This window comes from Sciurus vulgaris (genome assembly GCF_902686455.1).
Source record: "Sciurus vulgaris genome assembly, chromosome: 6".
NCBI classification, from domain to species: Eukaryota; Metazoa; Chordata; class Mammalia; order Rodentia; family Sciuridae; genus Sciurus; species Sciurus vulgaris.
In genome coordinates, this window is record NC_136466.1 from 4,472,706 (window position 1) to 4,489,669 (window position 16,964).

The 16,964-nt window shown below is 43.3% G+C and overlaps 2 protein-coding genes and 1 long non-coding RNA gene across 3 annotated transcripts in view; 2 read left to right on the forward strand and 1 right to left on the reverse strand.

The window, feature by feature from the left end:
- The window catches only part of LOC306663227 (uncharacterized protein), a 93,062-nt gene that overhangs the window by 44,665 nt on the left and 31,433 nt on the right, over nt 1–16,964 (forward strand). The gene's annotated exons all lie outside the window — the stretch shown is intronic.
- LOC306663293 overlaps nt 1–16,964 on the reverse strand; it is a 47,362-nt gene that overhangs the window by 25,095 nt on the left and 5,303 nt on the right. The gene's annotated exons all lie outside the window — the stretch shown is intronic.
- LOC306663222 (uncharacterized protein) lies at nt 1,735–15,305 on the forward strand. Its single transcript, XM_079143624.1, has 6 exons — nt 1,735–1,980; nt 2,525–2,561; nt 4,432–4,484; nt 11,134–11,260; nt 11,522–11,582; nt 12,064–15,305. Exons 3-6 carry the CDS (start codon nt 4,455–4,457, stop codon nt 14,222–14,224), a joined length of 2,379 nt encoding a protein of 792 aa, XP_078999750.1. The 5' UTR covers nt 1,735–1,980; nt 2,525–2,561; nt 4,432–4,454; the 3' UTR covers nt 14,225–15,305.

Here is a 16,964-nt window from a genome sequence, read left to right on the forward strand (position 1 = left end):
ATATACACAAAGAAATATTACTCAGCCATAATGAAGAATACAATTATGGCCTTTGTTGGTGAATGGATGGAGTTGGAAAATATCATGCTAAGCGAAATAAGTCAATCCCAACAAACTAAAGGCTGAATGTTTTCAATGATAGTGGATGATGACACAAAATGGGGTGTTTATGTGCAGTGTTGCAGGAGAGCAAAAGAAGATGGAGGAATCATGGGTGGTGTAGAAGAAAATGGGGCGGGAGGGGTTGGGGGAAGGAAGGATAGTGGACTGAGACAGCCAGCATTACCCTACATATATGTATGATTACATGAATGGTATGAATCTACAGTGTATACAACCATAGAAATGAAAAGTTGTACACCATTTGTGTACAATAAATCAAAATGCAGTCTGTAAAAATAAAAATTTTATAAAAAAGTAAATGTATTTATATTTCTGATAACTCTGACAATGTTAAAAATTTACATTCCCAAATAAAGGCCTTATCCTCTCCAGTCTTTGTTAGAACTTGTAGGAACAATTTTCAGTTCTTCCACCTCCTGGTAAGAGATTATTGACGTCTGTCGTCTTCAAGATATTCATTGACATGTTCCAGATGCTAAAACATTGATTTTGTATTAATCTCATTTCCCTACTCATGCTTTTGTTTGTCCCTCATAGAAGAAACCACCACAGATGACTTTACATCCTGTTCTTCCTCAGCCAAACTTTTACAATAGATCCCTCAATAGAGCCGATTTCTAATAGGGAACTCAGCACTGCTTGCCTCAGGCTGCCTGCTTCCTGCTCCAGGCAGCAGGAGTGGTCATCATCTCATTTCTTCGCAGCAGTAAGGAGTCAATATGAAGACAAAATTATAGGTGACTGGGTGGAATCAAGGAAATGGGGGCCAGTTTGGATCCTGGAAGTCGGACATGGTCCCTGGGAGATTGGAATGTCAATGTCTCAGGAGCCCTTGGATCACCAAGGTCACCTGCCTGTACTACCCCATTCTAAAGGCTGCAGGCAGGGAATTGCTAATTAATGGCCCCTGGGCGGCTACCTGCCTGAATCACTCCAGTTCCGCTCTTCTTCCTGCCATCTGCTTCCCACCCTTTGGCCATCTCACCAGCCTCTCCTGGGCCTCCGCAGGTGGGCAGGAGGGAGAGAGATGAGGGGGAAGACAGCAGAACGAACTGAAACTTTAATCTATAAAAAGGGCTGGTTGTTTGCCTCCAAGCACAAGGCCCTGGGTTCAATCCCCAGTACGGAAAAAAAAAAAAAAAAAAAAAAAAAAAGGCGGGGGCAGGGGGCTCTCACTTCTTGGGATACCAGAACACTGGCCACGGCCCCTTCTCCCTCCCGGAAGAAATCTGTGCTCCTCCTTTGAATCAAACCTGCTCTACAAGCTTGCCTCCACCAGCTTCTCTAATGCTCACACTTCGACATTTGAGGAAGCAGAACTCATCACGATAACCCGCCGTATCATCCTGAAAAGAACACAGGTGAGCAGGTCATGCAATCTGAAATTTTAATGTATTCTCATATTGCTTCCCACCTGACCGCACGGTAGTTTCCACGCACGCTGGCGTCTGTGGCTCCCATTCAGACACCACCTTCTACACCAGGAGAAATACACACCCTTCCCGCCAGGGTCAGGTCCCAGCGGGCAGGGAGTCCCGCTGCAGAGGGCGGGGCAAGCGCCTGTCACTCTGCCGACTTCAGCCAGGGATTGGGTGGCATTAGCTGTCACTCGGCGCTGGGGCGGTGCCTGGAGGCGTCCGTCAGGGCGCTGGGGCGGAGCTGTCCAATCAGGCGCGCGGACGGAGGGGCGGGGCGGGCTTCCGCGGTCTCGCGCGCTTTCCTTGCTCAGCGCTCAGCTCCTTCATCCCCGCCGGGCGTCCTGTGCTCCGGCGTCTCCGCCGACTCTGCGCAGCCTGTGCGCCCCGCGAGCCCCGGAAGTCCCTCGGGAGGACGGCGGGTCACCCCGGAGGAAGCAAGGTGCGTGTGCGGCCGGGGCTGGGGGGACCCGGTCAGCACCTGCCGTGGGGACCCGGCGTGTGAGCTGCGGAGCGAGGCCGAGTCTGGCTGCGGTGGCCCTGGGGCCTGTCCCTGGTCCCGGGGGTGGCTGGACGCGGGTCGCCGAGGGCGGCTGCCTAGGGCGGCGGAGTCCCCGCTGGAGGGTGGCCTTGGGGCCAGTCTCCTGGTCCCGCGGGGTGGGCTGGGCGTGGGTCCCCAGCCTCGGCTGCTCAGCGTGGCCTCACAGGCAAGGACCTTCCTGTGCCTGCTGGCGGGTGCTGGGTGCTGGTGAGAACTGAGGTCCTGCAGGAGGGAGCCCTCCACTCTGGGGAGAGGAGAGCAAGTGACCTTCCAGAACCAACGCCCAGCTGCTGAGGTCCCCTCCTTGCCTAGCAGGAGCCACCTGGGCTGCGTGCCCTGAGAGTGGTCCCCAAGGTTGGGAGTGTGCTCAGCCACCAAGCGGCGGTTCCTGGTGAACTGCGGTGACAGGCTGCATCCCTGAGCTGGGTCCTGTGTCCTCCATCAGATCTGCTGCCATTCAGTTCCAGTTTGTCCCCAAGCACGTAAGTATTTCATTCCTTGATTGAATGTAAGATTTTTGTGTTCTTTGTTGACATTTACGTGGACAGAGTAGTGAGATGTGAAGGAGAGGGAGTTCTTGAAATAGTTTCAGTGCTCAGTTTAGTGAGAATCTAAACACCTGTGCACGTCCGGTCCAAATAGAGGGGAATGGGCCCTGGGCAGGCCGCCCTCTCTCCCTGCTCTGCTCTGCCCTGCCTGTGCCTGCAGGTGAGCGCGGTGTCACTTCTTTCTCTCATTCCTTGTCTTTCACCATCTGTGAGGAGGCAGAGTGTTCTTTGCTTCTATCTTATTGAGTTTTCACTAACTTAGTGCTGCATTAGTACTCTGTCACTGTGGTGCTGTGACCTGTGTGGTGGTTCCTCGGCCTCAGTAGTTAAAGTGGTTTTGCTGTCTGAGGCTTTGGTTCTCCCAGTTCCCTCCCCTCTTTCTGCTTCAGGAACCTGACTGGTTCCCAGTTTAAAGTTTATGTTCTTGACCATTCATTCTGTTTTTCAGTTTGGTCCCCAATTGCACACCCTTCATAAGTTTTGTATGTGTTGGAAAATCAATGTAAGGTTATAGAGTGTGGATTATTTCAAGTTACTAGTAAATTCCAGTATAGTGTGTGGATGAGCTCTGCCTGTGCATCCATGTGTGTTCATCCCCTACACACATCTATTCTCTTTAATTCCATGTGGCTACATGTTGCTTTTCACTGAATACCATTTGCATGAGCAGTTCTCTGTGCAGTTCTGTTTATTGAAAAGGACTTCAGCGATTTTCTCATATTTAATTCATTTGTGAGGTTATTTCTTTGTCTTTCAATATACCTGTACATGAATTCATTTCCTTTGTGGGACTGCAGACATTTCCCCTAAATAGTGCAGTCAGTCTTCTTGCACCCTGTTGCAGTTTGATGGAGTAGACTTGGGTTTATCAGGCTTTTCCTTTGGACTTTATCTTCTTACATAAGAAAACCTTTAGGACAGGGTTCTATAGGGCTCCCAGAGGTAAATCCTTAGGTGTCCCCTCCTGGCCACTGGGGACTCAGCCCTCCTGGGGCTGCATTTCGTCATCAGTCAGAATCTGGCTTCCAACTTGGGAGTGTGTTTTCCTGTGAACTGGGGGTGAAGCAGTCTCCTTTCCTGAGCTACTTCAAGTGTTTGCTTTGTATTCTTTTTAAATCTCTTTTAATGCCATACAGTTAGTGTTTTGTGCATTTAATTATTGTGTTCCCTTGTTGTCTTTTTATGTTCTTGGCTGGAAGTGAGTTGAGAGAGTTACAGTGTGAGGAGGCCTTGGCCATGCAGCCCCAGGCTCTTCCCAAGTGAAAGCTGCCTGTATTCCTCCTCTCCAGTCTGGCCTGACCTGGATCCCACCTTCTCTGAGGTCAGGATCAGCTGCCTTGGACCTTGAGTATGTAATTCCTCACACTTGCTTGTGACTCTGTGCTTGGGCAGAAGATGCAGGAAGAGGCTTCTGAGAGGAGAAGACGACAGGGCCTACTTGAGAAAGGTCTTAACTGCCTGACTGGAAATGTTCCCCTGATGGAGCAGGTCCCCTTGGAGGGAGGAAGTTCTGATCAAAAGGGTTTTTGCCAAGAACCTGTCCTTCTGCCCTCACTTACCCAGGAATTGATCCATCCCCTGTCACTTATGGCACCACAGTATGCATGTGTGGACTGGGGTGAGAGAGGGGTCTTATGGAGCCCTGGCCAGTCAGCAGGCAGCTGGTGGGAGGGGGTGGCCTTCCACAGTCACAGGCCTTGGTCTCTCACCCTGTGCAGCTCAGAATCCATCTCCAGGACTGTGTCTTCTCTGTTGTGTGAGGCCCCCGTGGCTCTGGCTGAGACTGTCTCCCTGTGAGCTGCAGGTGCTGTGAGATCCCCAGGAAGGATGTCTGGACTTTCCAGAAGGCAGGAAATGGTGAGTGGTGGGGCCAGGACTCCTGGAGGAGGTGGGCTGGGTAGAACTGGTGGGAGCCAGGGGTGGCTGGACTCTGGCCTCCCTCTGTCAGCTCCAGAGTCGGCCCACCCAGAGCTGAGTCTGATGCTGCTCCAGCTCAGCCCTGCTGCCTTCAGGCCTTGATGTGGGCTGGTCCATGGTGGGTTCCCAGTGTGTTGTCCAGTGGCAGAACCTTCTGTTCACAGCTGGACCCCTGCCCAAGGCTCTCTGTGTGTACTGAAGGCAGAGGGCCTCAGCTTTCAAAACCAGCCTCAGCTGAAGCTCACTGAGCTGAGACCCTCTCTGTAAATAAAATACAAAAAATTGGGCTGGTGTTGTTGCTCAGTTGTTGAGTGCCCCTAACTTCAATCAACTGTATCCCCCCAAATAATAAGAATGCTACTCTTGAAAAGAGAAAAATAATTGTGTCATTGTTGGTGCCCACGTAGGTTCCTTTGTATACTGAAGATCTTATGAGAGTGGATACCTCCTTTTTGCTTCCTGTTTTCTGAAGTAGGAAGATTACCAACATATTTCATGGGACAAACATGGCAATTGCCACATATATCAAAATATGATCATTTGCTTCCAAAATGATTTAGTATCCTGGAAATGGTTATTTAATGACAACTCCATTGAATGAACAGAACAGGTTTTCATGCAGTTACCAATAATTCATGAGCATCTTTCACCATCTCATCTAATTCCCTTTTCTCCCAGATGCAGTCACACTGTGAGTCCACATTATTCCTTGTGAAGTTTGGGGTTTACGTAGACCTTTAGGTAGTGTATAATACTACCTGACAGTGTTCTCTAACAAGCTTTTGGAGACTCCTGGACATTTTGGCTACTGTTAGAGCTTTTTGTACTATTTGCACTTGTAGAAGTTTTCTGAAGTTGCTCAACAAAGCAATCCTGGTCTTGGACTTCACAGAATTTAAGAAATGAAGCCAGAGAACCAACCAAGCTGCCCCTCTGCCATTCGATCAAGCTGCATGCGATTCATTTCTCCCATTTTCATTGCTGATTATTTCCCATTTAGCCAGGATGCTGAATCCAGCCACCTGTGGTCCAGGCAGGTTCCCTGGCTTGGCTGCCAGAAACTGTTCACATCACAGCATGTCACACAGGCTACGCCTGGAGGAATGAATTGGAGTGTTACCTGCTTCCTTTTAGAGGAGATTAAGGAGAGTTTTCTTTTCCTCCTAGTGTGGTGCAGAATCCACCAGGACACCACTGGGCCATGCCTGCCCTTTGTTGATGGTTATCATCACTTTATGAGCCTGTTCACGTTGTGTGTTCCTCCTTGTGTGTGAGTTGTGCTCGATTAGTTGTCTGCAGGAATTGATCCAGTTTATCTGAGTTCTCAGATTGTGGTCAGACATTTATCATAATATTCCTGTCCAGTTCTTTTACTCTCTGTAGGATTAATAATGGTGTCTTTTGTTTTTGCTGTGTAAGTTTTGTGTCTCTCTTTTTACTTCAGCTGTGGTGTGTCTGTTACAATCATATCCATGAAGAATCTGCTTTTGATTTTGATCCTCTTGATTTCCTGATCACAGTTCCATTGATGTCTTTAATTCTGTGGCAGTGTCAGGTGTAGGTTCTCCTTGCTCTTTGTCCTTTCATTCCTATAGTGGAAGTTTTTATGGGTGGTTTTCATCCTTCTTTTCTCATGTAAGCTTTCAGCACCTTTGATTCCCCTAAGCACTGCCTGTCTGTGTTCCACAGTTTCCTAGGATGCAGTTTCAGATCTTTTCCTCTGACATGTTCAGCCCCATCTTGAGCCGTCCTTGGCCCGTGGCTGTGTGGAACTCTGGGATGTGATCTGCACTCACCTGGAGGTCACCTGGCTGTGCTTCTGGTACTGACGTTGGTGTGACTCCAGTGTTCCTGGTGCAGGTGCTGGAATTCGCCAGCCTTTTACACTCATGCCTGTCATGGCTGCATGTGGCTGCTCTTGGCGCCTTCCCTGTGGTGTGGAGAAGGTTGGAGTGCCTGGCAGTGCATGACGTCCCTGTGGTGGGTGTGCTGTTGAGTCACGCTCACCTTGTGTGCTCTCTGTGTGCTCCATCTCTCACCCACTGTTAGACGGTTGCTGCTGTCTCCCAGTCACTGGATTTCACCACATTTCCTTGTGAGTCTCAGGTGTTCATCAGGTGTTCTCAGCTGGTGTAGGTCATGCATCTGAAAGACTAAGGCAGTGGGTTTGGGTCTTGTTAATGAGTCTAGTGTCTGTGTTTTCTCAGTGGTTCTTGAAGTCAGGTGTTTTTTCCATTGGTGCATTTTGCATTGATGTATTTCCCTGTTTCTGTGTATTCTTTATTTGTTGCTTTTGAGAAGTGGGTATTTGAATATTATAATGGGTTCCTCTGAAACCCGTTCCTCCCCTGTTGAGAGTTTGCTCTTGTGTGTTGAAGCTGCTGTTTGTCTTAACTTTCCAAAATAATTTTGGAGACAAAAGTTTAACTGTTCAGTGTACTCAGTGTTCTCTCTTAACTGTGTTGAGCCAGAGTTTTGATTGAGTTCCATGAAGAAATAGGTGGGAAGTAAACAGAAGCAATAGTGAGAGTTCAGCTCCTCCAGTTTCTGTGGGTAGTTGTGCTGGGGCAGCTGGTTTAACACATGGTTGTGCTGTTCTCTGCTAACAGAGCCTGGAGAGCAGCCAGTGCTGAGCATGTGGGTCTTGGTCCTCTCTGAAAGGCTTTCTCCTGGCCTGGGTTTACTCAGTTCCCTAGTACACCTGGGTATTGGTGAATACTCTCATTTCTTCTCCTTGGGATTGAATTCAGGGATGCTGTACCACTGAGCTATAGCCCTAGGTTTATGTAATTTTTATTTTGAGACAGAGTCTCACAATGTCACTAGGTATTCCAGGAGAGTCTACGTGTGATTGTCCCACTTCAGCCTCTTAAATCCTTGGGACTCGAACCATGTACCACTGCGCCCTGCTGAATTCTCTAATTTTTTTTTTTTTTTTAATTCCAGGGATGGAACCCAGTGGCACGTATCCTCTAAGCCACATACCCAGCTCTCTTTAGTTTTTAGGGTTCTTGCTGAGTTGCTTAGGTCCTTTCTTCTAAGGTTGACTTTGACCTTTTGATCCTCCTGCAAATCACTGGTATTGGAACCATGCACCACCACCCTGGGCATGAACACTGTAATTTCTGAGAAGAGTTTATCTTGTACCTTTTTCTGTCATACTTCACATTGTGATTTTTTTGTTTAAACATCCATCCAGATGTAGGACTTTGTTTCCTTTAAACATGTTTAAGCATTTTGCACTAATTTTCTACACCAGTTGTCTTCTGACTTAGGCAAAATTGTCAGAATCTTTATACAGACTTTCAGATAGCAGTAGATCCACTGTGATATTTTTTGTAGTCTGGTTCACTTAAGCCCTCTGGACATGCATTTTTAGGCTTCCTCCTCATTACCCAAACATCATAGTATATTTACCCAGTCCTAGAAGGAATAGCCTGTTATATAACTAGGCTCTGTGTTATCAGTGCTTCCTAGGCTGCAGCCCAGCACAGCATTTACTTTGCAAGATACCAAAGAAATTATGTATTAGGTTTGTTTGTACAACCATCCCTACAAACACATTAGTAATCCCTTTACTACGAATAGCCATAATATGTGTAGCTGTAGCTCATTGTTAATCAAAAGTGTCTTTGAGCAAAACATTGTTCTGTGGCACATGGCTGTATATTGGATAAGCCAACAGTCTGCTGTCTAGAACATATTGATAGGTGTTTCACTTTTCTTAATTCTTACTGTGCTTGGACACTTTCTGTGATGACTGGAATTCTGCTTGTTAAATGTCAGAAAAGGTATTTGACACTTATTCCATTGTATGTTGATATTAATTGGAAGATGTCATCAAATTGTTTCTTGATGATTGTCCTATTTTATTAGTTGGTTAAATTTGATCTGGACTGAAACACCTACGAATTCTACTTGTTCTCTGGTGTAGTCACACATGATCAGCTCAGTCCTCGTTACCATGTTGTGACCACATCAATGAAATGTTGCCTACTAGGCAAGCTCTTAGACTCTTTACTCAAAGGGATCTTTTTCCTTTTTCTTTTTTTTTTTTTTTACCCCAGACATGGGGGTACTTTGATCCTTTAGGTTCTAACATAGAAATGGAGTAAAATAATAGGATTTCCAAAGCAAAACAAGTGTTCAGTAAATACCATCTTTTTTCCATACACTTTGAATCACTATAACTCATTGTAAATGCTTAGTTTGGTGGGATCCCTCCCAAATCTTTAGCTCCCCCTGTTGGCACATTCAACTTTGTCAACAGGGATTTCTAAGCCTAGGTAGTCAGGAGAACTAATAGTAGCTCTCTTCTGCACATTAGGTGGTATGGCTTCATGATTCCATGTGCTAGACATGCACTCTACAAAGACATTAAGGGTGACCTGGGAGCACTCCTTGCTCCCTGGACTCATCAGTGAGAAGAGTGTTTTTACTCTGCTGATGGTTTTCTGGATAGCTCCAGTCTTATGTTTGAATGCCTCTGTTTTAGGAAGTGAGTACACACAAAGAGTATAAGGTTTTTTTTTTTGTTTTTTTTTTTTTTAAATAATGACAGATTTACACAAAGTTGTACAAATAATATGGGAAAATCTCATGTACTATTCATTCAACTTCCCGCAAGAGATACCTCATGGTAGCTATAGCAACTTAAAACCAGGAAATCTTTTTTTTTTTTTATTTCTTATACATGTACATAGGGTAAAATGTTTGTGTCATTCCGTCCTTCCCATCCCCACCACCCCAACCCTCCACTCACTCCCCTCTGCATGATCCAAATTTCTTTTATTCTGTACCTTCCCCCTGCTATGGATTAGCATCTGCTTATCCGATAAAACATTCGGCCTTTGGTTTTTTGGGATTGGCATATTCACTTAGCATGATAGTCTCTAGTTTTATCCATTTATCTGCAAATGCCGTAACTTAATTCTTCTTTAAGGCTTAGTAGTGTTCCATCTTGTATGTGTACCACATTTTCTTTATCCACTTATCTGTTGAAGGGTATGTAGGTTGGTTCCATAGTTTGGCTCTTGTGAATTGAGCTGCTATGAACATTGATGTGATTGTGTCAATATAGAATGCTAATGTTTTAATTTTTTTTTTAGTTGTCAATAGACCTTTATTTTATTTTGTATATGTGGTACTGAGGATGGAACCCACGACCTCACGCATACCAAGCAAGTGCTGTGCCAATAGTCCACAACCCCAGCCCCCATGGAGACATTTTATTTCCTGTTTTGATAGTGCCTTTGGTGATGGTAGCAGCAGCATCAGGCAGAGTGGGGGCTTCTGCCTTTCCTGCTCAGTAGCACAGAGTGGTTAAGTGTAGTGGTGGTAGGACCTGCATTGCAGAACAGCAGTGAGGGTGGGGTTTGGGCCCTGACAGCTGCTTGATCTTTGTCCTCTTTCCTTTTGCTCCTCCATCCCTCCTGATGTGATTATAGCCAATCCTTTCCTCAAATCCCTCTTTGCTTGAAGTAGTTTCAGTGGTTTCTGTTTTGTTGAGTGGACTACTAATTGATTAAAATACTATAAAAATTTTTTAAAACAACATGAAAAGTATTGATATTAAAAGTATAAAAGCAGAAAAAAATTCAATGGAAAGATAAGAATGTTGATAAAATCACCCAGAAAGTAGAGAGGTGCAAAAAAACAAAACTCAAATGACAGAAGTAAAATTTACAGTAAATTGTATTATTTAACATTAATTATCATTATGTAAATTACTTATTCTCATTATTATACAAATATTTTGTGATGCAGAAAGTATGCATCCTGCCTGGCATTTGAGTGTGATGCACATGTATTGTAGTGAAATACTGATAAGTAGAATTTTAAGAGCAATGAAGTGTCAAAGAAAACTAAAAGTCTATAATCTTCTATCAATGACACTCTGACAAGAACACTAAATATATTCATGGATAGATAAGCTTTATTCAAATATCTGCATAAATATGACTTGGAGAATGTCATTGGGATTTTAATAGGAATTGTATGAATCTGTATAACACTTTTGGTAGTATGGCCATTTTGACAATATTAATTCTGCCTATCCAAGAACATGGAAGATCTTTCTTCTAAGGTCTTCTTCAGTATTTTTCTTTAGCGTTCTGTAGTTTTCATTGTAGTGGTTTTTCACCTCTTTTGTTAGATTGATTCCCAAGTATTTTATTTTTGTTCCTATTGTGAATGGGGTAGTTCATCTAATTTCTCTTACAGTGGGATCATCACTTATGTATAGAAATGCATTTGACTTATGTATATTTTTTGTATCCTGTTTTATATCCTGCTGAATTCATTTATGAGTTCTAGAAGTTTTCTGGGGGAATTTTTTGGATCTTCTAAATATAGAATTATGGCATCAGCAAATAATGATAGTTTGCATTCTTCTTTTCCTGTTGATAAACCCCTTTAATTTCTTTCACTTGTCTAACTGCTCTGGTTAAGAGTACAAGTTTTGATGACCAAATCATGGACTAAATATTTGGAGATCACAGAAACATGAGAATATCTCACATGTTGAGAATATGGCCCTCATGTTGTCAGTCTTTCCTGGCATGCACTACATTTTTGTGGGATATTTTAGAACTCAGTGGCCTTTGAGGATGTGGCTGTGAACTTCACCAAGGAAGAGTGGGCTTTGCTGGATGCTTCCCAGAAGAATCTCTACAGAGATGTGATGCAGGAAGTCCTTAGAAATCTGGCTTCTCTAGGTAAGAATGATGTTTCATTACATAGAAAAAGATCCCCTGGGAGTATTTTTTTTTCTCCTCACGAATTTGGAATGTGGAAAGGGAGTACTTTGGGGAATAAATTTGGACTAATATCATTGTACTGTGCAGCATAAATAACTAGAATTTTTCCTCCCTCTTCATCTTTTTTATTGGTGCATTATAGTTGGCCAAATTGTAATTCTCATAATTCTTTCTGAAATCTTGCTGATTCATAATGACTGTTCTGGGTCTATATTTTAGGAGACAGATGGGAGTTCCAGAACATTGAAGATCAGAACACAATTGCCAAGAGAGATGTAAGGTAATTTGTAGTCATGAGAGGAAGCAGAGTGCCTTGAGGGAATTCTAACATGTCCTATAATTTTACAAACACGCAAAGAAACATGATATAAATTATGTTTATTCTTTTATCACCATATATGAACTTTAATGTGGGACACATGTTTTGTGTTTTCAAAATAATGAATATTTGATGGTACTAACAAACTGCATTTATGATAGCACTGTTTTTATACTAGCTATGGAGAAACATTGTTGCAAAGTGATCATGATATTGCCTTTCAAACAGTTTAGATATGACAAAAAACCAGTATTTTCCTACTGTGCTTGTAATTATTTTACAGAAGTCCTATGGTAGGCTCTAAAAATTTTAAAAAATACTCAGTGTGGAAAAATCTTCAGTAAGATTCTAAGTCCAGTCTTAAAGGGACATTCCTGCTAGAAAGACCATGTGAAAGGAGTATTTATGAGCAGATCTTCATATATCAATTTTTCTTTTATAGGCCCATTATATCTCACTCTGCAAACAAAGCATATGAGAATAAGGAGAGTGGAGGGAAGACATATGAATTTAAACAGAACAGAAAAACCTTCATTCCTCTCACGAGTGTTCCAAGACAAGCATCAGAGCACACTGTAAATGGACTTTATGAATGTTTGACATGGGGAAGAGAGTTGAGTTCCAGTTGTTTTCAAGAATATGGAGGATCTCATACTGGGGAGAATCCATGTGAATGTAAGGAACTTTGGAAAGGCTTCTCTGGTTCAAATTACTTTCAAATAGATGTACAAACTCATACTGGAGAAACAGCTAACAGATGGAAACCATGTAAGAAAGACTTCATTAGTTCTGCTAACCTTCACTTATATGAACAAACTCATACAGGAAAGAAACCCTATCAATGTAAACAATGTGGGAAAGCCTACACTACTTCCTCTTACCTTCAAATACATAAACGAACTCATACTGGAGAGAAGCCCTATGAATGTAAACAGTGTGGAAAAGCCTTCACTATGTCCTCTTACCTTAAAATACATCAGCGAACTCATACTGGAGAGAAGCCCTATGAATGTAAACAGTGTGGAAAAGCTTTTACTCAGTCCATTCGTCTTCGTTCACATGAAAGAACTCATACAGGAAAGAAGCCCTATGAATGTAAACAGTGTGGGAAAGCCTTCACTACTTCATCCAGACTTCGAATACATAATCAAAATCACACTGGAGAGAAGCCCTATGAATGTAAGCAGTGTGGAAAAGCCTTCACTCAGTCTATTCAACTTCTCTCACATGATTATACTAATATTGGACAGAAACCCCATGAATGTAAACAATGTGGAAAGGCCTTCTGTAGTTCCTCTTACCTTCATATACATGAACGATCACATACTGGAGAGAAGCCCTATAAGTGTAAGCAATATGGAAAGGCCTTCACTGCTTCCTTTTATCTTCAAATACTTGAACAAACTCATACTAGAGAGAAACCCTGTGAAAGTGAACAATGTGGGAAAGCCTTTGCTTCAGCCAAGGAACTTTACTCACACGAAAGATATCATACAGAGCAATGTGGGAAAGCCTTCATTCGTTCCTGTCACCTTCAAATACATAAACGAACTCATACTGGAGAGAAGCCCTATAAATGTAAACAGTGTGGAAAAGCCTTCCCTACTTCATCCAGACTTCAAATACATAGTCGAAATCACATTGGAGAGAAGCCCTATGAATGTAAACAATGTGGAAAAGCCTTCTGTAGTTCCTCTTACCTTCATATACATGAGCGATCACATACTGGAGAGAAGCCCTATAAATGTAAGGAATGTGGAAAAGCTTTCACTGCTTCCTTTTACCTTCAAATACATGAACGAACTCACGCTGGAGAGAAGCCCTATGAATGTAAACAATGTGGGAAAGCCTTTGCTTCAGCCAAGGAACTTTATTCACACAAAAGTTCTCATACAGGAAAGAAACCCTATGAATGTAAACAATGTGGGAAAGCCTTCATTCGTTCCTGTCACCTTCAAATACATAAACGAACTCATACTGGAGAGAAGCCCTATGAATGTAAACAGTGTGGAAAATCCTTTGCTTCATCCAGTCACCTTCGGTCACATGAAAGAACTCATATAGGAGAGAAGCCTTATGAATGTAAACAGTGTGGGAAAGCCTTCACTATGTCTTCTTACCTTAAAATACATAAACAAACTCATACTGGAGAGAAGCCCTATGAATGTAAACAGTGTGGAAAAGCCTTCACTACTTCATCCAGACTTCGAATACATAATCAAAATCACACTGGAGAGAAGCCCTATGAATGTAAACAATGTGGAAAGTCCTACTGTAGTTCCTCTTACCTTCATATACATGAACGAACTCACAGTGGAGAGAAGCCCTATAAATGTGAGCAATGTGGAAAAGCCTTCACTGCTTCCTTTTACCTTAAAATACATGAACGAACTCATACTGGAAAGAAACCCTATGAATGTAAACAATGTGGAAAAGCCTACACTACTTCATCTAACCTTCAAATACATAATCGAAGCCATACTGGCGAGAAGCCCTATGAATGTAAACAATGTGGAAAAGCATTCACTGCTTCCTCTTACCTTCAAATACATAAACGAACTCATACTGGAGAGAAGCCCTATGAAAGTAAGCAGTGTGATTAAGCATTCACTCAGTTCAGTCTCTTTCAAATCCATAAATGAACTCCTACTGGGGAGAACCCTTATGAATGTAAACAAATTGGGAAAGCCGTCACTGTTTCCTCTAACCTTGAAATACATAAATGAACTAGAGAGAAGCTCTGTTATGGTTTGTATTTGAGGTGTCACCCAAAAGCTCAAGTGAAAAAAATTCATATGTTCAGAGGAGAAATGAATGGATCGTAAGAGTCTTTACCAAATCAGTGAATTAATTCTCTATAGGAATTAACCGAGTGGTAACTGAAGTGGTAAGTTGTGGAATTTGTTGGAGGAATTTTGAGATGTTTAGCAGCGTAAACTGGAAATGGTTTATGTTATATGGGGAGCTTAATGGCTGATGCTGGTGAGAGCTCAGAAGACCAGAATCCCTATAGGACTCTGGACAGTAAGGACAGGAATCAAGAGGGTTTAGAGGAAAAGGAGGACACTATTAGTAATTGGACTAGAGGCCATTCTTCTTATATTCTGGCTGTGAAGTTGTCTGCCTTTTGCCTGTGTCCTGGTACTTTGACTGATTTTAAAAGTGATGGACTTCTTAATCTGGCAGGAGAAATTTCTAGGCAGCATAGCATTCAGGCACTGGCATGGATATTGCTGGCAGCTTTTAGCCAAATTTATTGTGATAATCAGCAGAAAGCAGAGCACAGCAGAAAGATTTGGAAAACAAGGACTTGAAAGGCTGAAGTATAACTGGGGTTAAGGAAGTTGCAGCTGGTAAAGAAATGCTAACTACTTTGACCAGAGACAATAAGAAAGATGGCCTGAGGGTATCTCAGGAGCTGGCAGAAACCACACCATTCTCATGAAACTCAAGGGGGTAACAGTGAAAATTGTCTAGAGACCAGTGGAGCATCCTTCTTACACAAGAGGGCCTAGGAAGTTTTTCAACATGCTCAGCCACCCAGACACTCAGAGGCTGCTGCAGCCAGGATCCCTGGCTGCTTGAGATGGTGACAGACCTTGTTGTCAACCATGTGCTGCACTCTCTACAGGAATGCAGGATGCTGGAAATAAGGTGTTTCTGTGAAGATATGAAAGGAAGGCAAGATATGCCTTCCTTTCATATCTTCATGGAACAGGCAACATGCAGCAGGGTCAGAGTCCCTTTGGGCACTCCCTGACAATGCAAGGTGTGCAGATTTGAGGAGGAAGCTTAAGATGCAGTGGAGAGCCCAGAGATTAAAAAATGCCAGCAATGTGGAACATCATTCTAGGAAACCTGCAGGAACAAAGCAGTGACAACACAATGAAAAGGTCACTTGGGCTGCAACCCATAAGGCCACAAGGGTGGAGCTGCACAAGCCCTTTGAGGAGAACATAATGATGCTATGTGCCCCAGGTGCTAGACATGGAGCTACAGGACCTCTTTGCCCACCTGTGTTTTGGTTTACCTATGGTCCTATCCCTTCTTTCTATGCCCCTATTTTTTTAAATTAAAATGTTTATTGTGTATCTTTATAAATTAGTTGTAAATAGCTTTTGCTTTTTACAAGAACTCATAAAGTGAGTTTGCCCTGAGTCTGAGAGGAGACTGTAGTTGATCTTTGGGCAGTCTTGGAAATGGACAAAATGTACTTTGCATTGGAGATGGTTGTGGGCTTTTGTGGGCTAGGGTCAAAATGTTGTGGTTTGCATGTGAGGTGTCCCCCATATCTTCATGTATGAGTCAATGTAAGAAGGTTCTGAGGAGAAATGGTTTTGCTGTGGAGTCTTAACCAGTGAATTAATTCCCTGATAGGGATTAACTGAGTGGGAACTTGCCCAGTCCAACACCACCAAACCTGTGGTTCTGGTGAGGGGCAATGGGGGATTAGAAAAATAAAGACTCACAAATGTAGATTTTAAAGCAGGTGGAGTGCTGCTTTTTGATGGAAAGAAGCTCTAAAGAGTTATGCCAGCAATCTTTATTTATATGTGTCTCACGATCAGGTTACAGACTGCAAGCCTTATTGTTTGTATTGAGGAAAGTTACAGAAACTAGGACATCTCTGTAGCTTTTCCACAGTTGAAATCCACAGTTGCAAAGTGCGATGTTGAAAGCTTTGTTTAGCTCTCAAGAAAGTCCATTACTTAAAGTTACTGTTAAGTGGGCAGGAGCAGAAGTGCAGGTGGTAGAACACTGTGGTTTTCCAGCATAAGAATTCCTCTGTTGCCAGGGACTGTTTATGTGTGATCAAGGTCAGAGGTGGTAGGACTTTGGCACAGAGCCTCCTCATGCAGGGCATTGTCAAAGCAGCTAAGCATCCTGTGCTGTTGCATGGGAACATTCCCAGGCATGCCACAGCCATGAGGTCATCAGACACCCCTAGTCTTAGCCACTGCTCTCCCATCCTCTGTCATCCTATCCTCTGTCACCACTCTCCACATTAACTGAATTTGTAGGGTGTTGCTGGAGCAGGTGGGAATTGGGGATGTGACTTTGGGTATATATTTGTGTTTAGCCAGTGGAGACCTCTCTGCTTCCTGATCCTGGTGTGAGCTGCTTCTCTCTGGCACACTCTTCTGCCATATGTTCTGCCTCACCTCAAGCCCTGAGAAATAGAGCCTGCTGTCTATGGATTAAGACCTCTGAAACCATGAGCCCTTAAGTAATCTTTTCCACGTCTACAATTGTGCTGGTTGGGTCATTTAGTCACAGCTGCGAAAACAGCTGACTTAAACAAGCCCTGTGAATGTAAACAATATAAAAAAGCCTTCACTTGTT